Genomic DNA, 27,660 nt, shown 5'->3' with positions numbered 1-27,660 from the left:
AGCAAGCACTTTACCACTTGAGCCATGCCTCTAGTCCATTTTGCTCTGGTTATTTTGGAGATTGGGTCTCTTGAACTGTTTGTCTGGGCTGGTCTTGAAACACGATCCTCCTGATCTCAACCTCCCAAGTAGCTAGGAGTACAAGCATGAGCTATTGGGGCACCATTTCTTCAGTTTCTTTTCCTGGTTTTGTTTTTTTTTTTTTTCAGTGCTGGGTATTGAACTTGCTAGGTGAGCAGTGCTTTACCATTGAACGTCACCCCCAGTCCCTATTTCTTCAGTTTCTCCTGTGCTAAAACAGCAAGCCACTGTGTTATACCCCTTGTCTTTTTTCTTCAATGTATCCCAAGCAAAATGTCAACATCCTTTTAAATGTTTTTATTGTGGTAAGTTATACATAATATAACATTTACTGTTTTGATCATCTTAAGGGTACAATTCAGTGGTTTTAAGTGTATCCATACTATTATGCCTTTGTCACCAGCATAGATCTCCAGAAACTGACAGCCTGTACTCAACAAGCAGTAACTCCCTGTTACCTCTCCCTCTGGCCCCTCATAACCAACTATTCTACCTTGGTGAATTTGCCTATTCTGGGTGCCTCACATAAGTGGAACCACATAGTATTTGTTCTTCTGTATCTGTCTCATTTCACTTAGCATAATGTTTTCAAGGTTCATCCATGTTGTAGTGTCAGTCCCTTGTTTTTGTGTTTTTTTTTTTTGTGGCAGTACTGGGATTTGAACTCAGGGCCTCACACTTGCTAGGCAGGTACTCTACCACTTGAGCCACTCCACCAGCCCTTGTCTTTATTTTTAAGATAGGGTCTTACTCTGTAGCTCAGGTGGCCTAGAACTCCCTATGCAGCCAAGGCTGGCCTCAAACTCATGAGCCTCCTGCCTTAGCCTCCCAAGTGCTGGGATTACAGAAGTGTACTATCATTCTAGTGAGTCCCTTTGTCTTAGTAATGTAGCATTTTAGAACTAGCAATGGGCTTTTGAATCCACTTATTCAATAACTACTAACCAAGCATCTACAAGGTGCCAGGCCTTGCCCTAGGTGCATATTTCTTGGTCCTTTTGCTTTTCCATTTCTGGCTTGTTGCATGGTAAACACTGCTGGGGACCCACACCAATGACACTCCTTTCTGGCTCCTCATCGAGTCCGGGTCTCAGCTTCCGCACGGATTCTCTTTAAACATTCACTGCCGTTGATTGCTTCATGTTGAGGGTGTTCCCTGGGGACAAAGGTGGGAAGTAAGTTTCAGCTTGATGAGAATTCTGGGGACGGGGCTCTTCTGTTTCACATCCCCAGCCCGTGCTAGTCTTGGCTTCTCTTATTAACAGCTTCAAAGCTGAAATCTGTCCCCAAGTAGAGCCCAGTCTCCACGGTGGGCAGGGTTGGTGTAGGAATTCAGTTTAAGTGTTGGGAACACACAGAACACTGAGGGAGAAAAAGGGCTAGCTTCAAAGCTCCTGAATCATACTTTACACTCGGGCCTGTTTTTTTTTTTTTTTTAATTTATTGTTTATTTATTTTTTGACAAGGCTGGTTCTTGGGTTCTGTCAGAGTCAGTCTTAGCGAAGATCCTGGCAAGTCATATCCTCTTCATCTTGATAATCTGACCAACTTCCTCATTTCTCACTATTGATCTGTAAGTCCTTGGTCTACCTGTTAAGCCAGTTTAACAAAAAATTCCCTTACCTTGCTGGGCAGGTGCCAGTGGCTCATGCCTGTAATCCTAGCTACTTAGAAGGCAGAGATCAGGAGGTTTGAGGTTTGAAGCCAATTTGAGCGAATAGTTCCTTGAGATCCTATGTGGAAAAAACTCATCACAAAAGAAGGCTAGTGGAGTGGATCAAGGTGTAGGCCCTGAGTTCAAACCCTAGTACCACAAAAAAAAAAAAAAAAATTCCCTCTTCCCTTACCTTGATGTTTCTTCTTGGTAATTTTCCATCCATGGATCCTGTCACCCTACTGTCTTTGCTGCATGTGGACTTGAGAATGACCAGCCCCTCCTGTTGCTATGGTTGTGACCTTTGTTGCAATAGCCTTGAATAACTTTTCCCTACCACTCCAACAAGTGTAAAAATAATTTGCCCTTACTGCTCCAACCAGTGACCACTGGTTACATTTACTCCCCTTGTGCTGGTGTGGAAAGACAGTGGGATGGAGACAGCTGGTGGGAACTGGGGCCCGTGGGACAGATCCAAAGGCTCTAGAGCCTGAAAAGGAGTCATAGAAATTATGGTCTTGCACTCCTTCCACTGGGACTTGGCATGGAATGTTAGGTAGCAGTTAGCCATGAGTGATGGATGTGCAAAGGGAACTTAGAGTGAACCATTCTTCAAGGTCTCTCAGAGGAAAGACATTGTGATTACACTTTGCAGCTCTCTTTTTTTTCATTTGGCGGTACTGGGGTTTGAACTCAGAGTCTGGAACTTGCTAGGCAGGTGCTCTACCACTTGAGCCATACCTCCAGCCCAAACTTTCTGACTTTTTTTTTTGGTGGGACTGGGGTTTGAACTCGGCTTCACACTTGCTAAGCAGACACTCTACCACTTGAGCCATACCTCCAGTCTGCTTTGCTCTGGTTATTTTGGAGATGGAGTCTCTTGAACTGTTTGTCAAGGCTGGCCTCAAACCTCAATCCTCCCAATCTCAGTCTCCCAAGAAGCTAGGATTTCAGGCATGAGCCACTGGTGCCTGGCTCCAAACTTTCTGACTTTTAAACATCCTCTGTTAATATCACAATAGCCTGCTAAGGTCCTGGTTGTCACAAAATGTTTAGAATAATCCACCCTAAAGTGGGTTGATATCAATTCCGGAAAAACAGGTTTTTTTTTTTTTGTGGGACTGGAGTTTGAACTCAGGACTTCTTAGTGCTTGTACTCTACTGCTCGAGCTACACCTCCAGGCCCTGAAACAATAAATCTTTACTTAATAAAACAAAGACCCAGGCCTGTAAACCATATCCAGGTGGTCAGGTAGACCTAACAATTTGTTCCTTATAAATCTGACCCTACTTTTGACTTCAACCTCATTGGCTGGTCATAAGGAAGGACTTATCACTCCAAGCCCCTTACACTTCAATAGAAGCTGGTGCCAAGGTAAAAACAATTGTTCTTGTTCTCACCTTAGAGATGATCTGCTTTCAGTCTATTGGATGTGTACTCCGTTCCTAATAAATTTTACTCTCACTTTCACTGCTTTTCCATGTCTTGCCTGAATTCCTCTCGACCCTGGTCACAAGGACTGAGGTAGACATCAGTGCTGACATTCCAGTAACACTAGGACACCAGACTCAGACAAGCAAAACCTCATTAAAGGTTCCATCAAGCCTTACCTGTCATTCAGACCTCAAGGAAAGCTGATAACTTATTCAGAATAACACATCCTTCTTTACTGGGGAGGGGTGAGGGGGTTTCCTCAGCTTCCCAGTTTCTACGCAGAATCACAGATCCTTAAGATCTACAAACATGAAAAGCATTTCAATGCGTCTCACAACAAAGAATCTTACAAGGTGGAAGCTTTAGCAAGTTTTATTTTAGTACAGCAGAATAAAGTGGGTAGAAATAGGGGGGAAAAGAAGAAACATTTCCTGCTCCCTATGCAGGCAATAGGAGTAAAGACTCAAAATGGCGATCCTTGTCTGTAATGTTACACTTTTTTTCTTCTCTTTTTTTTTTTTTTTTTTGATGGGACTGGAGTTTGAACTTAGGGCTTTGCACTTACAAAGCAGGTGCTCTACTGCTTAAATCAAACCTCTAGTCCATTTTTGCTCTGGTCATTTTAGAGATGGAGTCTTGCAATCTATTTATCCAGCCTGGCCTCGAACTCCGATCCTCACAATCTCAGCCTCCTGAGTAGCTAGGATTATAGGTGTGAGCCACTGGTGCCTGGCATATAAGTATAGTCTTATATTTTCTGCACTGGAGTGGTCATGACAGGTGGTCATGTCTAGCAATCTCTAAACATTAAGACTGGGTGGCTCAGGTGGGTATAAGATAGGAAGAAGTGATCTAGGCCCAACCAAAACACAGGGACAATAGGTGAGAATTTGGGCTTCCTTTTGCCAGACAGTCATTCTTTTTGTCCTTTTACCCATTGAGGAGCTTTGCAGATTGTTGACATCTCAAAGAGGAAGGCAGATGCGGGCAGTCCCTTTCTGCCTCCCTGTTCTTGCTGCTGAACATCTAAAGGAAGGTGGGAGGGGGCTAGCTGCTCTAGCTTTTCAGTTTTCACTTCCTTGGTCCAATGTCTGAGTCTAGTCCTTTAAATGTTTATTAAAATATAATTCCCGTCTTCTCATCTATCTTGCTTCACTTCCTGTACCATTCACCATATATATTTCCATTCTCTCAGTGGAGTCATAAAAATTAGGACTCAGATCCATAAAAGAGGCCACAAACTCTCCATGTTATGACCTGCTCTGGTGAAATTCTCTGGTCAAGTGTGTGTGGTCTCGGAGCTGGCTTGGGATTGCCCAGTAGTCTTCACTTTTTTATTACTCTGGTGGTAACTCCGTCCCAGACTTACAATCTGGCCTCTCTATTAGTATAAACTTTCTCCAGAGCACTGTGGACCATTTCTATTTATTCAAGAAACACTAGTTACACACCAACTGATAGGCAATATGGCAGTCTTGGTAGGGACTTTTCTAGCCTCTGGAGGAGTTCCTAACTTTGTAAATGGCGAAGCTTGGCCTTTATCACTGGAAAGGAATGGAAGAGGCAATGGTAGTGGCCCCGCCTGTCAGAGTTGCAAGGGTGCCTGGGAAATCATATTAGCATTTCTGAGGACATGAGTCTGCCTCAGGCTCCTTATAAATACATCTTGACTCAGTCACTGTGACTGACACCCTTGAGACATGCGGTGGATACTGTTCTTTGGGGCCCTCACTGGGTCAGGCATCTGCAGCCGAGAAAAATTTTTTGGGTAAGTTCCTTTGGTATTTATTAAGTTGGTTATTTCAGCAATATGGAAACCAAATAGGACTGAAAAGGGATGGGTGAGTATACTTAGGTGATAGGATCTTGGGGGAAGAGGACTTGGGCTCTCATTTCAATTTTGTCCTTGTATCATCTTGGACAAGTGACTATTCTCTGAGACCTGATTTATCTGTGAAATCAGGGATAACAGTCTCCACAGACCTTCCTCAGCTCCCTAATCTCCTGCTAATTCTTTTTCTTCCTCATTCTTATTTGTAAGGTCAGTTCTAGGTACCTCCTACTTTCATACTCCTATGTCGTTAATTCTGAAGAATTACCAAAAATAGGTTGTTTTTAATTTCTGCCATGATTAAAAGGGGCAGCCCTGGGTCTCAGGCTCCTTGCTAGCCACAGCTATGGAAATTGACACACAGGGACACACACCTGTACTCTGTGTGTGAGTGTGAGTGCACACATGCCCCACAGGCTCACACACAGGCTTTGAGGTTTGCACAGGACAGGAAATTTAGGAGGTAGGAGAGATGAAAGGGATGTCATGGTGCCCTGCTGGAAGACTGCCCTGTAATAACTCATTTCGGCATAATGCTTTGCCATTTGCAAAGAGCTTTTATGTACATTATCTTTTGGATCATGCAACAACTCTGCCAGGCAGGGGTGTTATTTTCTTCAATTGAAACATGAAAAAACTCAGTCTTAAAAAGGTTAAGGAACCCACCCAAGGCTACTTAGCTAGTAAGCAGGGGAGCTGGAACTCTGAATGCAAAACCCATACCCTTTTTCTATAATACAAGTTAATCTTGTATTATCGAAATAGAATCCTCTATCTCCCTGGTCTATCTGTATCTGTTAGTTTTTTCTTTATTATACTATCTGGCTAAAGGGACTTGGGATTGTTTATTGAAGCAATTATTTATATGAGATTGAGTAATTTTTATGGTGATGACTTTGTTCATACCTGTGTCTCTACTGCCAAATAGCTCGGAGGGGTTAGGTGTAGCAGGTGGCCAGGGAGGGAGATTTTTCCACAGGCAGCTCAGCAGCGGGTGTGTCATAATGACACTTGATGCTGTGTGGGCTGACGCATGGAGCTGTCAAGCTCCCACTGCAGCTATTCATGTGGCTGAAAAATCTCTATTTCTCAGGAACCAGACCTCGCTTACGAGGCAGTGGGTACCAGGGCTGAGACAGCTGGGCCAGGCCCCAGAGGGCTCACTACAGGAGTTTTTGCACAGAAAGGGCTGTGTGCCTGAGCTGATTGCAGATGGTTTAAACCAATAGACTCATTGTCACTCCCTCCCCCAATCTGTTCTCACTCCATAGCTGCAATGCAGCAAAAGCAGGGGGGGCCTTTCTGGGGTCCATTGCCGCATCCTGATCACCCCATTCAGTGAGTGTGTACAGCAAGTGGAAGCTGGCCTCTGAGCATTGGAGTGGTTGGGAAGCAGGACTGGAGACTGGCTGATGGAAACCAGGGTGATGCTTCTTCTCCACCACCTCATCTACTTCCCTTCCACTTGGTGCTCCTGGCTCCCCAGTCTCTTCTACTCTGTTGGTGTTGTCTGATCTGGCCTTTATCATCTTAAGGATGGTCTTTAGTCATCTTTAGTTATCTCCAGGTGCCAAGCAGGCAGAGGATAGGAGGTAGTTGCAGAACTGGTTTAGTGTCTGTGATAATTGGTCACCATTGAAAGAGTTCTGTGAGACTGTCTTTTAATACTATTCATGTTGGATGCTAAACCTGGCTGGGGATGCAGGGGAGAGAGGCACAAAGAATAGACCACTTAACTACCTGCCTGGTAATCGGGGAGGGACAGAAGCTCAGTCACCAAAGCAATTATTATTTATTGATTGATGGGACTGGGGTTTGAACTCAGGGCTTCATGCTTGCAAAGCAGGTGTTCTACCACTTGAGCCACACCTCCACCAAAGCAATTATTGACTGTCTGGAACATGGGACAAAGATGAAGGTGAGTGAGAGCACATCACCAACCATGGTGTTCTCAGTAGCTGGATGAAATTGGGTATTGAAGAGGGCCAAAAGAGCTATTAGGAGGCAGGAGAGAGAACAGTGGCCTGCAAATGCCAACATGTCCCCACTCCCAGGCCAATTTTCACTCTTCAGGAAGAGTTCAAGGTCAAGGTCTTTGAATGAATTTTCAGCTAGCAGAGATAGGATGTGCTCAATCATCTATATTCTTGGGATCTGGAGAGGGCATTTTCTAAACAGACAAGGATAAGAAGGACAAGAAAACGACTGTCCTTCCCACTCTGCTTTCAGGTGTCTGTGTGTTCATAAGACCAATGCTAGAGCCTACCGTCCTGCCTATTTTCAGTGCTACCTGAAGACTGTACTTAACTTTGCCTCCTTTGGTTAGGGAAAGTTCCATGCATGATATGGGCTGGTCTGGAAGACTGGGTGGGAGATTGCCACACAGTTAAGGATAAAGACTGGGATTGAGGGAGTGGCAACAGCAAAAGGACACTTGTGAAGTTGGGATTTCAGTAGGGCTGGACTGAAAGGGTATGGAGAGGCAGAGGGGAGACGGGGGTGGGGTCTCCATTCTGGTCAGCTCTTCTGCCCTGCCTTCTGCACACTATAGATGTTGTTCTCTGTCACTTGACTGATTAGTATATGATGAACTGGGTTGTGGCTTTATCAGCAGGACCTGTTGAAGTCACCATGTTCCATTGTTGTAGTTTGTGCCCAAGAATGTAAAACTTTTGTTGTGAAGTCACCATTTTGGTCACTCATGGATGAGGTGTCACACAATGTTCATTCTCCAGAGAGTTTTTCATATGGCCCTCTTTTTTCTCTTCCTGTTCCGTCTGCATCTCCTCCTTTGTGATTGCTGTAGCCTGTGCTGTTTTATAAATGCCTAATTTTGACACTAGAGGTATCAGGTACAAGCTCATTCTAGAACACCCATCTTTAAGTCACCCCCTTTCCTAGGGATAGGTTGTGACAGAGCACGAATTTGGCAGACCGGTCTTGGTCTTCAGACAGAAGTAATGATTTCCCTTCTGTTTTCTCCCTCCCCTCTTCCTTTTTGAGACTGCTTCCCTACATCAGGAAAATGATGTTTGACTCTTCATCTTCTCAAGGCTCTAGTCTTACTCTTTGCCAGCTGGATGGGTTCTTTAGTGTGCCTTCTGTTGCTATAACAAAATACCTGAAGCTGGGTTATATGTAAAGAAAGCAGGTTAATTTCACTCACAGACTTGGAGGCTGCAAGTTGAAGATTGGGTAGACTCATCTGTTTGGCCTTTGGTAATTGCCTCCATTCTACATTTCAACATGGCAGATGGCATCATAGTGGGAGCATGTGCCAGAAGCAAAGATCATGTGGCAAGATAGGAATCCAGAGATTCAGGGACTAGGCTCACTATACTTCCACTTGTACAGGAGCTAACGCTGAGAGACCAGCATTAATCTCTTTCAATGGCCCCATGCGCCCCACCTCCCACTACTTTCCAAATTGCCATATTGGAGACCAAGTTTCCAGCATCTGAGCCCTTGGGGCATGGGCAAACTATAACCAGGGTTGTCTGAGACCTGCCTCACCAGGGCTCCTCCCCAAAGGTCCTCAGCAGCTTTCATGGAACTCAGCTGTTCATCTCCAGGACCTTGGGGGGAATGACTGGGATGGGAGACCATGAGTCTGTGGCCCTGGCATCTCCTCCAGACCAAGCCATATGCAGCTCAGCAGAGGGCCTTACCTCCTTGGGAATGGCCTAGACTCTGCAAATCCCCCAGAACTTTCCAGAACTAAGTGAAACTCTGAGGGCCTGTCTGGACTGAACCGGTTTTCTGATATGTAGCTGCCATGTGAGGCTGCACGGTTAGCTCCCTGTGACAGAGCCATTTACTTTGTCAACAGGTCCTTCAGCCCACGGCCCTCTCCAGCAGCTCTTCCCGCATTCACTCATGTCAAAGGGATGACGCATGTGACAGCATCGAGTGCGGATTCATTTGGGCCGTCACCTAGCAACGGCCTAATGGCTCCCCTGGTTCCCTGAGCTGGCTGTGAGCTCAAAGGCAGCTTTTCAGCCCTGGCCTTCTCCCTCCCACACAGGACTTGGGGGCCTCTTCTCCAGCCAGTTTTAAATACTGTATACAAAGCAAGTGCAGATGAACAACAAAGGGGGCTGCCACTGGCTCTGGACCCTGTCAGGGTCCCATGGACAGCAGTGAGTTCCAAGTTCAGCCTCACACCCTGGGCCATGTTCCGTTTCCTTGCACATGTGCACATGCATGTGGGCCTCTGGGGCTGGAAGGGATTGTGTGAGCTCTCGACCTCCCCTTCTTCTCTAAGAGAATAGCAGCGGGGCCCTCCCTGGTTGGAGGGTCTGCACCCGTTCCAACTTTTCCCAGCATGGAGGTTGTGCCAAGGTTTCTGCCTTGACAGTGAAGAAGTGCTCCTTTATGTCTCAAGTTAGCTTTGCGTGTAACTCAGGAACATTCCTTTCTGTAAAAATATATATGTTTTTCATTATAAAGTAATATGACCACATTACAGAAAACAGATACAGGAGAAAAAAAAGTAAGTCATCCATAATCCCACGACCCAAACTTGAGCGTTGTCAGCATTTGGTATATTTCCGTTTTCTGTCTTTCTTCCAATGCATCTGCTTTTTTCCATACTTGTAATCATGGCATACATACAATTTTGTGTCCTGTTCTTTCACTTAATATTTCCCTTCCAGTTATACCATAAGCACTTTTTACATTTGCCACATAGTCTTATTTTTAATGGCTATACATTAAAACCAAAGACTAGACCATTTCCTCTTATTCCATCCAGTTCTGTCTGGGATCAGGGGTTTGGGGTTTATTTGCCAGCTGAAAACTCACCATTATCTTTTGCTTGTTTTTTTTTTTTTTTTTAACCTGCCTTCTCCAGAGACCAAGTTTTTAGGATTAATGTCAGAAATGGAGACGAGGTCAGTAAGCTGACTCAGCTAGTGAATTCAGACAACTTTAAGGTATGTGGTTCTTCTTCAACCTCTTCAGTATTCTGACTTTGGTAGAAGAAGACTATTACCAGTGTTATCATGTCTATTCTTGAATATTTTCTGTGTTTAATCCTGTGTTAGTCAATATACCATTTACACAATTGAGGGTTGCTGGGGTGGAGAAGGGCTTTGAGGACAGCAGTAGTGCATCCTGGGAAATGGGAGGTCTGAGTAGTAGGCTCCATCCTTCTAGCTGCTCTGGAAATAACTGTTGGACTTTGCCAGGTACTGCTTGAGGGGCAGGTCTGACCGGAGTAAAATGGTCAATGTTTGCCCTTGGGCAGAACTCAGCCCCTCATGGGTCACCCTGATTTTTGGTGGGGGTTCTAGAGCAATGAGCTCACTGTGTGTTTCACCTGAACTGTCTTTTAACCTGCTTCTATTTCTATTCCTTCAGCTCAATGTCTGGAAATCTCCCTCTGCCTTTGGTAGGCCTGTGGATGTCCTGGTCCCATCTGTCAGTTTGCTGCCAGTCAAATCCTTCCTGAAGTCCCAGGGCTTGGAGTACTCAGTGACAATCAAAGACCTACAGGTGGGTAGGTTGTAACTTTGCATTGATCTTGCTTAAGACCAAGCAGCCAGTAAGGAGAAGACCTGAAAGATTTTCAAGGTCTGGTGTCATTCATTTTCATTTCAGAGATGAAGAAATTGAAGCAGATGGAAACCAAGTGTAGTTATTTGTTAGAGGGACAGTCTGTTAGAGTAGACTGTCTGGATCCAAATCCCAATTTTGCCAATTACTAGTTTGTGTCTTTGGACTTGGGCATCCATTTCTTCATCAGTAAGGGATGATAGAGATGTACTTCATGTATTTTATTGAGAAGATTCTTTTATTAAATATATGAAAAATACCTAACAGTATGTGCTGTATCACAGATGTGCCAAGAAATAACAAGTCCCTCTCCCTTTTCTATTTGAGTTAGGAGGCAAGAGCAGGGAAGGTTAGGAAGGTACTGGGGACCAGTAAGAAGTGCCCTTGGAGAAAGGGGGAATGTCACCAACAGTCTCCAGCAGAGGGAATATCACCATCCAGCCTCACGACCTGTACTGAACAGCAGGACAGTGTCTGGCTCACGTTCTCTTCTTCACTGGGATGGGTTATGGACTAATTGGTGATTTGGCCTGGGAGTTTCCTGATGGCGTGAGCAGCTGTGAGCTTATTAATCATCCTCACATGTCACAGACATCTGCCAGGAACCTTCAAAGTATGAGTGGTTATAAGAATTTCTTTGTTTCTGAATGGTTTCCCAAGCTGTGTATTTCAGAGGCACTGGGTACCAGATGCAGGCTGATGTCTAGAGATTTCATACTACAGAATAACCCAATAGCACATATGCTGCTTCCAGTGAGTGAGTAGGTTTTGAATGGCATGATGTAAATTGCACATCAAGAAGTAAAGTTTTATGGATGTATGAAGGAAATCTGACCCTCTCTTTTTTTTGGCATGACAGGCATGATAATTTATTTAAAAAAAATTGTACCACACTATCATGACAATCAGCATACACAAGATAATGACTTTTCTTCTGTCTATTAACATTGCAATATTTTTATACACTAGAATATTTCAATAGAACCAAGAATGCTAGATAATCACAGTCTTAGATGAAAATGAATACAGGTAAGGCTGTTGTTCCTACCTCACACAAATCAGTAGCTTTAGAATGTATGTAGTTATGAAGATTGAAAGTTCTTATAGAAGTAGGTAGCATGGCATTACACTTGTACTTTAACCTTTAGTTGGCATAATTTAAGCTACCTGATCCTTTTCAAACCTTGACATTTGTGCTGCTCTATGTGCTGAGGGTGTTGCCATCTTGGCTGGCCCATGGACCAAGATATAGCATTTCACCATGTTGCTGTGTCTGTTTTTAGGCCCTTTTAGATAATGAAGACGAAGAAATGCAACACAATGAAGGGCAAGAGCGGAGTGGTAATAACTTCAACTATGGCGCTTACCATTCTCTGGAAGCTGTAAGTGTCTTAGAGCAGATTTGATATGCCAAAGTCTTTTGTTTCCTGAGCTCTGTAACCTCTGCTTCTAGCTTCAGCACAATACCATTTTGCTAAGGGGCTAAAATGTGTACATTTCCTTTCTAATTCTTAGCTATTAACTCCTACCAGCACCTAAGAGCACAGTGCAACACTAACTGAACATATCCTTCTTTTCTTAAGTAACCTCTTAAAGAAAGCCATGAAATAATTGCAATCATTTCCAGTCCTTGTAATTCAACCTTCTCCCCCACCATAATCCCTCATCTTGAATAAAATGTTACTTATTTCAGGCAAGTAGACAAAGTGGTTATTTCCAAGGTTAACCAAATATTTCCACTCATTTATCATGATGACTTATAACGTATATTTGTTCCATAATGCATTTTGGTGCTGTGTTTAGTTAGAAACCGCTTTGTATAGATGACTGATTTTCAAGGTAAGCCAAATTTTCAAATGAAAAACTTGGAGCAGAATAATTTCATAGATGTTGGAACTTGAGAAGCCAAAAGGGATTATACAAATGGAACTGCACCATGAATGGTGCACTGACTTCTTATGTCTCCCAGTGTCTCCTTGACTAGTATGCAAAACTCTACTAGCTTAGGGACACACCCCCATTCTCCCTCATCTACCTTACTACATGTTGTTCTTTATATATGAATAGTATTCTTGGCATGCTTTTCATGAGATAGATTCCTTTATTATTATTATTATTGTTGTGTTGGGTGGGCGTACATTATGGCATTTATGAAAGTTCTTACAATATATCAAATATATCATATTTGAATTCACTCCCCCACTATTTTCCTTCATGAGCTATATTCTTTGTTTCTCTTCTTGAAGAGGGATTTCTTCAAAGGTTGGCCAACCATTTCTTTCCCATGATTGTCAGGAGCTTTGTTTATTGTGTACACGTCCAACCACACTGCCTCTTGATCCCTCTTGTGACCAATGACATCCATCTGCAAAACAGATGGATGAAGTTAGGAGTTCAGTCTTGGGCCATGGACGAAAGCAGAGCTCAGGGCCCACAGAGGGATCAAACCCATGACGTTAGCCTCATTAATGTGGGGCCCTGCCCAGCTGAGCTAATCAGTTGCAAATGTCATCCAAGTTTCCGTAGGGACCATCTCCTCACCTGCAGCTATCTGAGCCTCACTTTCTCATTGACTTGCCCCTGTTTTTTCTGGTGTTTGGTGCCTTTAGCAGTCTGGCCTCCAGACTGCCCCCTGGAGGCCTTTTGCTATGAATCTGTGTGCCATGTCCTTCCATGGGTGCTCAGTTTGGGTTCTTTCTAAATACAGTTTTGAACAGCTCATATACAACAACCACTTCAGCTTTCTTAGGTCTCTAGTGGGAATTTTTCATGTTGGGCTCTGCCAAGGCTACTGGTTCCAGATCCTTTGTGTATGTCCTGGTGGTAGTTGGCAGTGTGAATTTGGACCCCACGTCTGGATACACCTTGGTGTCTTAACTTTTCCTGGGTGACTGTTTCCTCTCATGGCCCAGGGCAGCCACTCTGCTCTTCCTCCACTCTCTAGGGTCAGTGAGTGGGGAAGAGTTTCTAAGCCTTTTTATGAGGTCAGATTTGCCAATTTCTGGCTTCAGGTTCCAGCTGTTTGTTCCATGCTGGGTCCTAAGCTCTTTGCTCCTCTTCTGGATGTCCATGAACACCAAGCACCTGAGGCTTCTTCTCCTGCCTTCATCCTGGTAGTTTCCTCTTCAGTTTTGGCATCTACAGTTTCCCCTTTTTGAGCTTTTAAACCAGTGATGAATCATTTTCATTGTACATTATCTGGCTTGTCAATGTTTTTGGGATTTTTTCTTTACTTTTTTTTGCTTCTGCTCAGTCTGTTATATTGACTTCCAGTCTATTAACTCTTTAATCTTGATTTTATTTTAAATTGACTGCACATTTTCCTCCTGTGTATAGCTCTTTCTTCTAATCTTAAGGCCTAAACAAATTTATTTCCTTCTTTCAGCCTTCAAATGATTTGAGAAACTAAAATGAATAAAGTATTTAAATCAAACTTTTCTTTTTCTCTGAAAGCAATTAGCTGTATTCTTAGCCACCATTTTTAGTTCTTTATCACTTGCTCTCATAAAATCTTTAGAGAAATCATCTTATAAGGGGAATTCCTGTACCCCAGGATTTAGTTGGCAAGATGGCCCACTGGGATGGAAGAAGAAATTATTTTATAATGTACATAATATATTTGTGTGGTTGTGGTACATACTTTATTTTTTGTGTGGAAAATGTGGTCCCAAGAATTTGGAGAGTCCTGTTGTCAAGAGCCTTGGTAAATGGGACTGTCCAAGATGGCATGAAGGACCAACTTTGGAGCAATATCTGTATGTCTCTCTAGTCTACCTCAGTGACCCATAATAAATAAATGTGCTATTCTCTAGAAAATTGCAGGAAGAGACTCATCAGGCACTTCCCTGTAATAAGCATTCCATATTGATAATATGGTTAACCCCAAAGTTAGAGGCCCAGAAGAAATCTTTTAAGACTGACAAGATAAAGTTCCCAAATACCTACCCAGAACTGAAAGATTTAAAACAATGGTCTTGGGCTAGGCACAGTGGCATGCACTTGTAATCTCAGCACTCAAGAGGCTGAGGCCAAAGGATTGAAAATTTGAAGCCAGCCTGGGCTACACAGTAAGATTCTATTAATTTAAAAAATGTCCGTGGTTCACTATTTCATGCTCCAGATTTACCATGAGATGGACAGCATTGCCACAGATTTTCCTGATCTGGCCAGCAGAGTGAAGATTGGAGAGACATTTGAAAAGCGGCCGATGTACGTCCTGAAGGTGAGGCCCCAGGCCCTTGGAAGGGTTCTTGTGTCCAAGAAGGACCCAACCCTCAAACTTCTGAGGGAGGCAGCTTCTTAAGCTGCCTGGCTTCAAGGGGAAGAGTGAGGTTACGTGTCATCTTCCCCTCCCCCCCCCACACTGCCCCCCAGCTAGATTTTGACTTGCTGGAATTGCTTGCTTTTGTTTAACGTGGGGTAGGGAGAAGGAGTGCACCCCATCCATGTTTTCTTTTTTTAATTATTCATTTATTCACATGTGCCCATCCATGTTTTGATTGAAAGACAGGATCAAAGGGGAGGTGGTCAGTATTTCAGAAGGCTTTTAGTGGGCCACTTTTGCCTTCATCTTTCCCAACCTTCTGTTAATAGCAAGAAAAGGTAGGGTAGGCCTCTGAACTCTGATCTGCTTTTAGGGCTACTTACTAGAAAAGCAACCTAGGAAGCTAATTTTAGGGTTCATTTTTAAGGCCAGCTACTGATCCTTGGCTGCACGAAGCCTCATTTCCAGATATTTCTAATAGATTCAGGTCTGCATTGGCAAAGGAGATGGAGAACTATGACAATGACATAAATTACATGCATAATCTAGTCGAATGAATAAAAAGGAATTTGGGCATACACCATGGAACAATGGATGGTTTTAAGAATTTGCCAAAGTCTTAGCTTCCTATAAGCCCCCAAAGAACTCAGATTTATAGCAAATTACCAGCGGGAAAGGAGACCTGCCACTGAGCTGGTTGCTTTCAAATAATTACATTTAGATTATTTGCCCATCTGATGAAGACCCTGGCTTCATTAACACCAAGCTTTGACCCAAGGGGCCCCAACACTATGGCAAAGGCAGGAGGCAGAATTCATTACTGCCATTTACAAAGAGCTAGAGCGAAGCCCACTTTTTCCTAATTTAAAACCGAATTCATTTATTGTATTAGCCGAACAGCCTGGTTCACATACCCTTGTGTCTCTCTCTGTTGGGATACCGTTTGAGGTCTTTCAGAAACACACTATTACCTCTAATCGCACTAGCATTCTAATCCACAATAACATTTGTTTCTCCTTCCCATTTTCTCCCAGTGCTGGAGAGGTTCAGGCTGCCTGATGCTGCAGCCAACCAATTAAGCATCCTGGTCACGGATAAGCCCAATAAATAGATGGTGCCCTCAGGAACATTTGGTCTCTGAATTATCTTAAATGAATTAAATGAATAGGAGCTGAGCTGGGGAGAGGAGAGGTGAGCAGAGGCTCAGGCAAGAGGGTCATTTTCTGGCCTCTTTTCCGTTCTGCAGTTCAGCACAGGAGGAGGCAAACAGCGGCCTGCCATTTGGCTGAATGCAGGCATCCATTCCCGGGAGTGGATCTCGCAGGCCACCGCCATCTGGACGGCAAGGAAGGTCATGTCGCCTGGAATTAGCCAAGGATTCTTGTGGGGTTAGAGGGAGCCCCCGCAGGGGGCCAGGTTGGGAAGGTGCTCTGTGCAGACTGGAACCTGAGGTCCTCGCAGCCTGGGGCCTTTTCAGATCCAAGAAGTGAATGGTCAAAGCCCCTCACTTAGGGGCTTTGTGACAACCCAATCCACTGGGACTAAGTGACAAAGTTGTGGCGAGCAAGCTAGTGAGTCACAAAGTCAGGCCTGTGTCGTGGGCCCCCGCAAAAGAGCTGAGCAACAAACACGTGAATCTTACCTCTGACCCTTTCCAAGCTACACAGGCCTTGGGGTCCTCACATTGCCTCTAGAACCTTGGAGGAATCTTGTAAGCCAGCATTGGGAGGGAAGGGTGCTGCATGTGGAATTACTCTCTAGAAATGAACAAAGCAAGCACCCCTAGATTTGGAGCTGATGTAGTCATGCAGCCCTGTCCCCAGGTTTTAAGGGGCTCGGAGGGCTTTGCAGAGAGCTTTGCCCCTGGGGGGGTGCTCCAGAGGGTGGAGGCTGTTCTGAGGGCATCCATTCTAGGTGAGTGCTGGACGCCTTGGGAGGACACACGGTTAGACCTAGCAACCCAGTCTGTTGAAAGCATTTTGTCTCTGCCTAGATTGTGTCTGATTACCAGAAGGATCCAGCTATCACCTCCATCTTGGAGAAAGTGGATATTTTCCTACTGCCTGTGGCTAATCCCGATGGATATGTGTATACGCAAACCCAAGTGAGTAATCCCAAACCGCCTGGGGTGGAACAAAACTTGCTTGTTGAATTTCTTGCCTTCCAGTGACCTTAGAAAGAACTTCCACCAATATGCAAGTGATGAGTTTCCTTGGGACTTCATTTTCTAGTCATTCTCAGAGCTGAGAATCACCAGGGAATATTTTTTTTTTTCTAGAGAAAATAGTCTAAGGGACTCTTTATTATGGGTCCTGAACAATTATTAACATTTTACCAATCTTTTATTCATCTTTTTCTCTCCTACGCAATTTTCTTCTTGACGTATTTTAAAGCAAATCCCAGACATCGTGTTATTTCACCCACAACTACCTTAGTATGCATCTCTAGCTGCTGCTGATAATAATAAAAACGCAAGCCTACTACACCACTGACACATTTGAAAAATTAATGGAAGTTCTTTAATATCATCTAACACCCCCAATTATCTTAAAAATGTCTCTTAGGAGTCAATTTGTTGAAGTCGGGATCCAGCAGGGTCTGCGCACTGCATCTGGTTGCTGTGTCTCTGCAGTCTCTCTTGTTCAGAATAGCACCCCCACACATCCTTTTAAAATGTCATTCATTTGCTGGAGAAACCAAATAATTTCCTGTATAATGTCTCACATTCTGAATTTGGCTGATGGCTTCATTGTTGTGCCGTTTAATTTGTTCCCTTATTCCCTGATCGAGAGTTTGACTGAATTCAGGTGAGTGTTTTTAAGCAAGAATAAAAAAGGTGCTGTGCACTTCAGTGGTGTTGCTGACCATCAAGACACATTGACCACTGGTCCCACTCCTACTGAAATCAACAGTTATTCAGTGGATACAGTTGGGACCGCCTGGTTCTTGTATAGAAAGTTCTCATCAGGGCATTTAGGGGAGTCCCTTTCTTAAACCCACAGGGGCAAAGCCTCCTTTCTCTGGGGGTTGAGAGCAGACCATCCAGGCAGTGAGAACTGGAGTCCAAAGAACCTCCCAGAGGCAGGGTCAGCATGCAGCTCAGCCCATCATCTGCTGTGGTCACCCCTAAGCTCCCAGAAAAACCCTTTCATTGCTGCTGTGCCTACTCTGGTTATTTGGTGGCTTTTTTAGAACCGATTGTGGCGGAAGACAAGGTCACTGAATCCTGGGAGCCGCTGCGTTGGTACTGATCCAAACAGAAACTGGAACTCGAGTTTTGCAGGTAGGTGGGGGGAAAGGGAAATGGTTTCAAATCCCATTGCCATAGGATGAACCTGTCCACTTGTGCCCTGAGTTTGGGGTAAGGAGCCAATTTCCACTTTGGTTTCATTCTTCCATTCACTGAGAGACTTAGCAGTACATCTTAGGCTCACTGTGTCTGTGCATTCTATTTTGTGTTTAAGTGTTACTGTTGTAATTTTGAAAGAGACAAGTAATTCTTGTCCTCTTAAGAGGACAGAGGGACAGACATGCTTGCATGGTGATTACAATCACATAATTTTTTTTTGCATGTGTGTATGTGTGTATGGTGTTGAAGATCAAACTCAGGTTCTCATACATGCTAGGCAAGCCTTCTATGACTGAACTATACCCCCAAGCTCCCCAAATTTTGTTTTTTATGGACTTGTTTTATTTGCATAGAAATACCACAAAAACTGTTGGGGGAAAATAATGATTGTAGGAAAGGAGCTGATATGAATGTGGGAACCAAGGACATGGGTTAAGCCAGATATTCCCATAACTGGGGTGGTTATGCGTGTGTGTACACACACACACACACAGCCTTCGAAAGCTGCATGTGAAGTAATACAGAAGGCAATATTTCTAAACGCTTGTCAAATAATCAAGAGATTTTAGCCACAACAATAGATTATTTTTGGCAGCAGTTGGCCATTAAGATCTGAACCAAGAGAATAAGTTGACACCAGAATAAATGGAGTCATTTTCATTATTTATTGGTATTCATATTAATTATCTAGCATACTTATTAATTACAACTCATTTTCAAGTATGATATTAATTATTTATGACAACTGCTATTGGCACAAATACAAGGTCAACTCTAGCCGTTTAAGGAAATCCCAACATTTTTCTTCTCAGCTGTGGCAGGCCCAACACCCCCATCTCTCACCCTTGTTCCTCCTTACAGTCTGCACAGACCATAGACAGGCTCTGGGGGGGCATCTGGCAGTGACTGTTCATTTCCCCTCCAGCCCTTCTGGGGGTCGAAATGCCCTCATTTCTGTTTTCTTGGCTTGTGGGTTACTGTTTCTAGTTGGCTGTCCCCAACAGGAGAGGGAGCCAGTGATAACCCTTGCTCTGAAGTATACCATGGTCCCCATGCCAATTCTGAAGTGGAGGTGAAATCCGTGGTAGATTTTATTCAAAAACATGGGCATTTCAAGTGCTTCATCGACCTGCACAGCTACTCCCAGCTGCTGATGTACCCCTACGGATACACGGTCAAGAAGGCCCTAGATGCTGAGGAGCTGGTGAGTGATGGTCGGCTCCCCCGGGTCCTGGGCTTGCTTGGCTTCGGCACTGTCAAGGCAGCCAGTCTGTGGCTTTAAAGGGCGTATCCAGGAACTTACATGCGTGTCATGAAGCACCCAGCCTTCTCTTCCTGCCCTTGGAGCGGTGTTGTTGGATCTATTGGGAATAGGAGGAAGAAGTCCCTCTTATCTCTGTGCCTGCCATGAGCTCTAGGAACCATCCCTGGCCCTGCCTTGCCATCTCCCTTATTTTTCTGACTGGAGCATGTCATAGGCCCTTAGCTTGCAAGGACTGTAGTGGGGACTGTAACGGGGAGGTGTCCTCCCTCTGGTTAAGGAACAGGTGAAGGAAGGTATAGGTCACAGCCTGGAGGTGTTGTGTGTTAACCGCCAGTGACTCATCTCACAATGGGGAGGCACCTAGGGGTGGACTGGTGGGAGCGGGACTGACACCTGCAGTATGATGCAAATTTAGGCTTTTGTCTGTGTAGCGTGTACTTCTGTGCCCAGGCCACAGCCAGCCCACAAGCCTGCAGGCTGAGTAAGTCCTATCCAGGCTCATGGCTTGGTGTGGACTGGATTCCAGCCCTCTCCACTTAAGGGTTCCCCGTTCCCAAACGTGACATTCCCCTCCATCAGGATAGGTCAGGAATCCAGCTTGTAGATTTGGTATGGGTAGTTGCCAGCCCTTTGGCGGGCTTGAACACAGCTCTTCTAGTCTGAGTATACAGTACACAAGCTTTCAGAGTGCCTAGTGATCTTCTACTTCCTTCCCCAAACCGAACTGGTCATGCAGCAGAGAAGGAACCAGGTCACTTCCCTCAGCTGACAGTCATCTCTTGGGACTGGTTGGGTGGAAAAAGAGGAAGAGAAGGGAAAATGGGGCAAAGGCAAGGCTCGTCCAAGCCATTTCCCTGCAGGACAGCTGAGGGACACCAGGATTCAGGACCCATCCTTTCTCACTCTACTGATTCCCGTCCCAGGACGACGTGGCGAGGCAAGCTGCTGAAGCCCTGGCTTCCCTGTCAGGCACCAAGTACCAAGTGGGCCCGACTTGCACCACTGTTTGTGAGTATTCCCGCCTCCAGAGGTAACCGGAATGGAGTGGGAGGAGAGCGCAAGTTAGACTTCCTTTGTTGCCTGATTGTTTTCGTGGTTAGTATTAGACTGATCTTATGTCAAGCCTATGGCAGGAGCAGCTGCAGATTGTCTTCACCTGTGTCACCACAACTTTCATGCTATTTATCACAGATCCTTGATGGGTTGAGGTCCTGTCAGCCGGGTAGAATCTGCATTTCTCATTCCGCATTAAGGATCCTGACATGTTATCCAAAGATTTATAAAGCCAGTCCTTCCATTTGTGAAGGAAAGTCATCTTTGCCATGGCTGACTGATGGTGGTTGTAGTTGGTGGGAGCGATTCCTCACCTTCCTACCAGAAATGAACAGGGGTTAAGGGTTCCTCTCAACCTTGCCTAGCAGCTACCAAAAAAAGTAGAACAATCTGCCAGGCCCCCAAACTCAAACCTGGCCTTTTTCTTTACCTTCTTTTTACCTGTTTTTGAAACAAAGTCTTGCTGTGCAGCCCAGGCTAGCCTCAAACTTCATCCTCGTGTCCTAGCCTCCCAAGTGCTTGGCTTACAGACCTGGGCCACCACGTCTGGCTTCCTGAGCCTGGTCTATCCCCCACAGCCTCATTTTGAGAAAGTATCTTTGTTTTTATTTCTCCATGAAATGTTTTATCAGAGCAATTCACATCCTGCCTATTCTGACCTGGGAGTCTGTCCTCTATTTTTGGGCAGTATTAGGGTTTGAAGTCAGGGCCTTACACTTGCAAGGCAGGCTTTCTACCACTTGAACCATACTCCAGCCCTTTTTGACTACGGTCTCCCATTTTTATGCCTTGGTAGCCTGGTCTGTGATTGTCTTAATTACCCTTCCCTCACAGCTGGGACAGCAGGCGTGCACCACTGTGCCCAGCTTTTGTTGATTATTGATTGAGATGAGATCCCAAGAACTCAAGAACTTTTTGCTCAGACTGGCCTCAGATCACGATCCTACTGATCTCCACCTCTTGAGTAGTGAGGATTACAGGTGTGAGCCCCTGTGCCTGGTCAGTGAGTTGGTTTTCTAATACTCCTACCAAGAAAAATATCCTCCAAGACCCCTGCTGAATGGGAAGTAAATGTAACCATAGGAAGCACCTGATCCCTTAATTTTAAGGGGGTCCTTCCACTTGCCTTCTCTGTAGGGTCTCTCTCAGAGACCCTGCAGATGGCTGGTATTTCTCTCCTCCTCAGTCCTGGAACTCACACTTTCCTACCTGATCCACTCTTTTCCCTTCAGACCTTCTCTTCTGGAAGATGCTGCATTCTCCCCCAGGGCCCCCCTCTGCACTCCAATCTCAGCACCCTTATCTCAGTTTCACAGGCCACAGAGCTGCATAAAGCAGTTAGCACATGCTGGTGTTTGTGTTGCTAATTGCAGCAACACTCCATTAATTATCCAAAGTTTACTGTTATTAGTGTTGTTAAATGGGAACTCTTCAGAGGACACATCCGGAGACTTCCTCCACCCTCTGCTTAATTAGTCAGAACTGAGCCAGGGACCAAAGACAGCTCCTGGAGACTTGCTTGGAGCCCTGTGTGGAGGCCCTACCAAAGATCTTTGTGGGTCACCAGGGCCCCTGCTTTTGGATCAAACATCGGCTTAAATAATGGCCTTGTACTGTCACATCAAACACATTCTTTTCCCCAGCTTGAGCTGTGCCAAACCAGGGGATACTCAGCAGATACCTCCATGGGAGAGGACGCCTTTGCTGGAGTGTCCAGGAGGCATAAAATTTCCTCTTACTTTCAAGAGCCCATCTTCTGTATTCTTCATTGGCCTTGTCTGCCTTCCTCACCTCACAAAAGTGAAATCAAGTTTTGAATGACACTATCTAACCCCAAGGGGTTCTGGCACATACCACATAGTTGACATTTGTTCCTTCAAGTCTGGACCTTTCTTAGATTAACCATTTAGATGAAATAATATCTTTCTCTCTCTTTTTTTAAATTGGGGTTTGAACTCAGAGCCTCACACTTGCTAGGCACACACTTAATCCCTTGAGCCACGCCTCCATTACTTTGGTTATTTTTTATTTTTATTTTTTTGGTGGTATGGGGTTTGAACTCAAGGCCTCACGCTTGCTAGGCAGGCACTCTACCACTTGAGCCACTCCACCAGCCCTACTTTGGTTATTTTTGAGAGAGGATCTTGAGTTTTTGCCCTGGCCAGACAGGACCACTATCCTCCTGCTTCTGCTTCCTGTGTAGTAGGCATTGCAGGAAGTCACTATGTCCAGCTTTTTGGTTGAGATGGGATTAACTATTTTTTTTAGGGGGGTGCTGGGGCTTAAACTGCAATCCTCCCAATCTCCACTTCCTGAGTAGCTGGGATTACAGATGTGCACCACCACTATAAAATGACTTCACTTTTGCTGGTTTTTTTTTTTGTGCTACTGGGGCTTGAACTCAGAGCCTATACCTTGAGCCACACCACCAGCCCTTTTTTGTGTGATGGGTTTTTTTGAGATAGGGTCTCGAACTACTTGCCAAGGCTGGTTTCGAACCATAATCCTTCTGATCTCTGCTTTTTGAGTAGCTAGGATTACAGGTGTGAGTCACTTGGCGCCTGGCTTGCTGCCTTCTTAAACAGAGCATATGGAAGAGAACTTTCTTCATGATCGAGTGGTTTTCAAAACATTAGTTGTTACATCCTGAAGACCTACTATGCCAGGTTGGGCTGTAAGAGCCTTCTGTTAAATAGCCCCAGGCTGTTTTGCCGCTTTAATTCTCACCTGCCTTTTAGAGTTTTTATGACTTCTTCCTTCTGTCTGACCCTCAGTGTTGCTTGTACTGCTCTCAGGCCAACTGCCTCTAGCAACCCATTCCCCTCCTCTTGACTCTCTCTGATCTACTAAGGGCTTAGAAACAAATTCTGTGGGCTCAAGTGACATGGGTAAATTGTGAGTATTAAGGGTGTTTTGACAACATTATCTATCATCACAAAAGACTATAAGCATCTAAAATGCCCACCAGGCGAGTGCTGGATAAAAACACTGTTGCTGCATTCATACAGATGAGGAAATCCAGGCTTGGAATGTGTAATTCAGCTAAGTAAATAGGGATGGAAAATAGCAGAGCTGGACTCTAAACCCAGGGCTGTCTGATGATAAAGCTGGGATTTCTTCAACTTTCTTCAGGCCCATATAACATGTCTGTGAAATTAAAATGTGGGTCTTTTTTTCTTTTCCTTTTTCTTGACAGTTGTTTGTCATAGTGGCAGGCGTGATCCTCCTACCCTTGCCCTCCAGAGTAGTTGGGATTACAGGTCTACCCTGTCAAACCTGTATTATTTTTTTTTGGTGGACCTGGGGTTTGAACTCAAGGCTTCATCTTATAAAGTAGGTACTCTACCACTTGAGCCACACCTCCAGTCCGTTTTGCTGTGATTATTTTGGAGATAGGATCTAACAAACTATTTGCCCTCGCTGGCCTTGAACTGCAATCGCTCTGATCTCATCCTCCCAGGTAGCTAGGATTACAGACGTGAGCCATCAGTGCCGGGCTATTTTTTTTTTTTTAAACACACATGAAAACATACTATTAGCACTGTTCTGCACACTGTAGTTTTCAATGAACAATTTAACATTGTTCCCTCTTTGCTCATTTCAGTCAACCTCATTCATTTAACGGCAGCGTAGTGTTTCACCTCCAACCGTATTTCCTCAGTTACCCATGGGGATGCTGGATCTCCTCATGTGTAAAGCAAGGATAGTAATCCCTGCCTCACTAGGCTCCGAAAGACTGTGAGATCCTAGATAGAAAGTTTGTAATAGAATGACCAGCTCATAGTAGATGCTAAGTAGCGTTCACTGACACCATTTTACCATTCAAGGTCAGCTACAGTTCATCCTTTGAGCCAATTTTAGTTGTCACAGAGTTTGGGAAGAAGCAGAAAAATGGGCCTCTTGCCTCTTTCAAGGCCTTTGGCAAAGGAAAGTCCCAAGGAATGTGCTTCCTTCTGTGTCTTGGTTATCTCTTGCTATGTTAAAAAAAAAAGAAACAAACTAAAACTTAGCAGCTTAACACAATAAACATTTATTTTCTTGCTCTTTTCTGTGGGTCAGGAAGTCAAGAGCAGCTTAACTAGGTGGCTTTGGTTCAGGGTCTCCCATGGGGTTACAGTCAGGATGTCTTCCAGTGCTGCAGTTGACCAAAGGTCTGACAGGCCTGGAGGAACTGTTTGTAGGACGACTCACTCAGGGGCCTGGTGAGTTAGTGCTGATTGTTGGCAGGAGGTCACAGTTCTTTGCCACATGAGCCTCTTGGGCTTCTTAAGTGTCCTTACAACACCACAGCTGGCTGTCCTTAGAGTGAGTGACCCAAGAGAGAGCAAAGAAAAGCCCCAGTGTTTCATGACACCTTCATTTCTGCCACAGTCTGTTACACAGGTGAGGCCAGCCCTATTCCATGTAGGAGAGGATGACACAGGGTATTTGGAGCTGTCCACTACACACCCTTTGAAGGTTGGTTTAGAGTGGCCTGAGGGATTGCAGTGGATTAGTGACAAAATGGGAATGAGGATTTCAAATCTCTTAGTTTGAGGTAGTGTAGCCCCTCATGGTGCAAGATGAACTGAGACCAATGGATGGAGTCAATGTGTTCTTTGGGTCCATACGTTACGGGAACCTTAGGTAGGCAGAACTCTGGCCCTTTCTGAACCTTGAAGGGAAATGGGCTTCAATGGTGTTCACTCTTTTGACTTTCAGATCCAGCTAGTGGAAGCAGCATTGACTGGGCCTATGACAATGGCATCAAGTATGCTTTCACATTTGAGTTGAGGGACACTGGGCACTACGGTTTCCTCCTGCCAGCCAGCCAGATCATCCCCACTGCTGAAGAGACCTGGCTGGGGCTGAAGACCATCATGGAGCATGTGAGGGACAACCTCTAGTAGAAGGACCCCTATGTTTTACCCATATGCACTATTAAAGAGCTTACTCCTTCCCGTGTGAGTCAGTCCTCTGGGTTGTAGTAAATGCAGGCCTGTCCCCCTCCAGCCCCATTCTGGAGCTCACACATCTTGGCATTGTACCCCCAAGAAGTACTTCCACCAAACTGCTTTGTTTGGTTCTGCTGTACTACTGAGCCTTTGATACACCTCCTTCCACATAGCTGGTTGAGCAGGCCACACTCAGGGCCATCCCTTCCTGGTGATGTGTTTCTACCTCACTTTTGGTCTCTAGTATCCTCTAGCCAAGTCAGGGACCCAGCTCTGGTGGGAACTCATGGGACATGCTATGGGAGACAATGATTGTCTTTATTTGGGTCTCAAAGATGACATAACACAAAGCTTCCTTTAATTTCTCCTTCTGGAATGCATTTTTCTTTTTCTTTTTCTTTTTGGTGGTACTGGGGTTTGAACTTAGGGTTGCTGCTTACTAGGCTGGCGCTCTGCCACTTGAGCACCATCTAGCCCTAGAAACATGTTTCTTTGAGTTAAAAGCCTGTAGGGTCATATGTGTGGTCCTCCTTGTCTTTTTTTTTTTTTTTTTTTTTTGCCTGAATACAAAGTAGAGGCTTTGTTCCCATCACTAGGCTCAGAATTTCCAGATACCAGTTCTTCTCTTTATTACTCAGTGTCACTGGGATCCTGGAGTAGCACTGTTGGGTGTCACTCATCTAGGATCTCAGATGCAGTGGCCAGCTAGATGGCAGGATTGCTCAGTTAGCCCCATCTGTCCTGACAGGCTCATCTCTCCACTTTGCCTTTTGAACTCACTTCAAAGATCTAGCCCTCACCCCACAGGTCCTAAATCATTACGATAGGCCTACCCTCTGGCCTGGATAATCTCATGGTGTCGGCACATTCCTGCTTGTGCTCTGGTGTACCCTGTGTTTCCCCCTCCTGTTTCCTTTCTGATTTTTATCTTTAAAGTTGCCTTCCTCTATTTTGCATCCTGGACCATGAGAACCACCACGGAACAGGAATTCATCAGTCAGACACCTCTTGTTCCATCTCTCCTCAGCATCTACCATCTGTCCTTTTTTTTTTGTTTTTGTTTTGCTTTTTGCTTCTTTCAAGCATGTCTGTAAATCTTAACCTTCTGCCTAGGATTTGTGCAGCATCTGCTGTGTCCTCAAAAACCAATAAATATTCAGCATGAGTCTCAAGATGGCCCTCTATTCTTTGCCTTCACCTGAATGGAACCAAGCCATAGTTTTGAATATGCAGATCTTTGTAATGTCAAAAAGTCAATTTTAATCCCTGTCTGTATCGAATGACGTGTACGGAGGCCTTGGTCCTCAGGCCAGGGGGCCTCTGGGCAATATTATCTTGGTGATTTCACTCTGGTCTGGGTCTAGTTCGTTTTTTAGTCAAGAAGCTTGCTATTCTCAGTGTCCATGTTGATGAGACTTGGGGATGCTGACTCACGCCTTCAGAGCCCAGATGAGGCAGCTGATAAAATCAGAATACAAATTTATTAATTTATATCATGGCGTGTAACTGTTTAATGGATTGGATCCTCACGTCGCCTGCACAGTACATTCTCTCCCTGTAGGCAAGATACACGAGGAGCCAAATTATAATCAGAAGGTTGCTTGGTGAGCGGGCGTCAGAGTAAGGAAAGTTAATTACAGTGTCTGATTAGAATTTTTAATGACACCATCTCTAATAGCATGATATATCTACTTCTATAGCCGGCACACACCTGCCAGCCAACCAGCTGGTCACTCATGCTGGATAGTCAGAGCTGCCTCAAATGGGACAATGCCTTGGTAGGCAGGACAGTACTTGCCTCTGTGACCTGCCTGTAACCTGGCTCCATTTGTTTTTAAATTTTTTACTGTCATATTATTGTGCAGGAGGTACACTGTGACATTTACAAAAGTTCTAACAATATAATATAGTTAAATTCACCCCTCCATCATTCTCCTTCAACCCCCTCCCCTATTCCTGGAATAATTTCAACATGTCTCATTTTTCCATTTTCATACATGAGTACTTAATATTTCCACCATAATCACCCTCCTACACCCTTTCCTTATATCCTCTCCCCTCCTACTGACACCAACCCTCAGACAGGACCTGTTTTATTTCCCTGACCTTCATTTTTGAAAAAAGACATTTTTGTTTAAGAAAGCTATCCAGGGAGTTTCATAGTGACATTTCCACGTATATATGTATTATAACCTGAATTGGCTCATCCCTTCCATTTTTCTCCTTTCTACCTAGGTTC

General features: G+C 44.7%; 1 protein-coding gene across 3 annotated transcripts; it reads left to right on the top strand.

The window, feature by feature from the left end:
- Positions 1-4,802: 4,802 nt before the first annotated feature.
- Positions 4,803-25,979, top strand: Cpa4 (carboxypeptidase A4). 3 transcript variants are annotated; one of them, XM_074063094.1, is made up of 12 exons: positions 4,844-4,938; positions 8,831-9,140; positions 9,854-9,935; positions 10,363-10,497; positions 11,841-11,939; positions 14,678-14,779; positions 16,068-16,172; positions 16,815-16,925; positions 18,014-18,104; positions 19,175-19,374; positions 20,358-20,442; positions 25,189-25,979. In XM_074063094.1, the coding sequence occupies exons 2-12, from the start codon at positions 9,082-9,084 to the stop codon at positions 25,371-25,373; spliced, it is 1,254 nt and encodes a 417-aa protein (XP_073919195.1). In that variant the 5' UTR covers positions 4,844-4,938; positions 8,831-9,081; the 3' UTR covers positions 25,374-25,979. The 3 variants fall into 3 exon arrangements, with proteins under 3 accessions (XP_020039391.1, XP_073919202.1, XP_073919195.1); XM_020183802.2 differs by lacking the exon at positions 8,831-9,140 and having other exon boundaries at positions 4,803-4,938; positions 25,189-25,434; XM_074063101.1 differs by lacking the exons at positions 8,831-9,140; positions 20,358-20,442 and having other exon boundaries at positions 4,803-4,938.
- The last annotated feature ends 1,681 nt before the right edge of the window (positions 25,980-27,660 follow it).

This window comes from Castor canadensis, chromosome 2 (genome assembly GCF_047511655.1).
Source record: "Castor canadensis chromosome 2, mCasCan1.hap1v2, whole genome shotgun sequence".
NCBI classification, from domain to species: Eukaryota; Metazoa; Chordata; class Mammalia; order Rodentia; family Castoridae; genus Castor; species Castor canadensis.
Note: the sequence above shows the minus strand (reverse complement) of the source record. Positions and strands in the feature narration are given on the sequence as shown.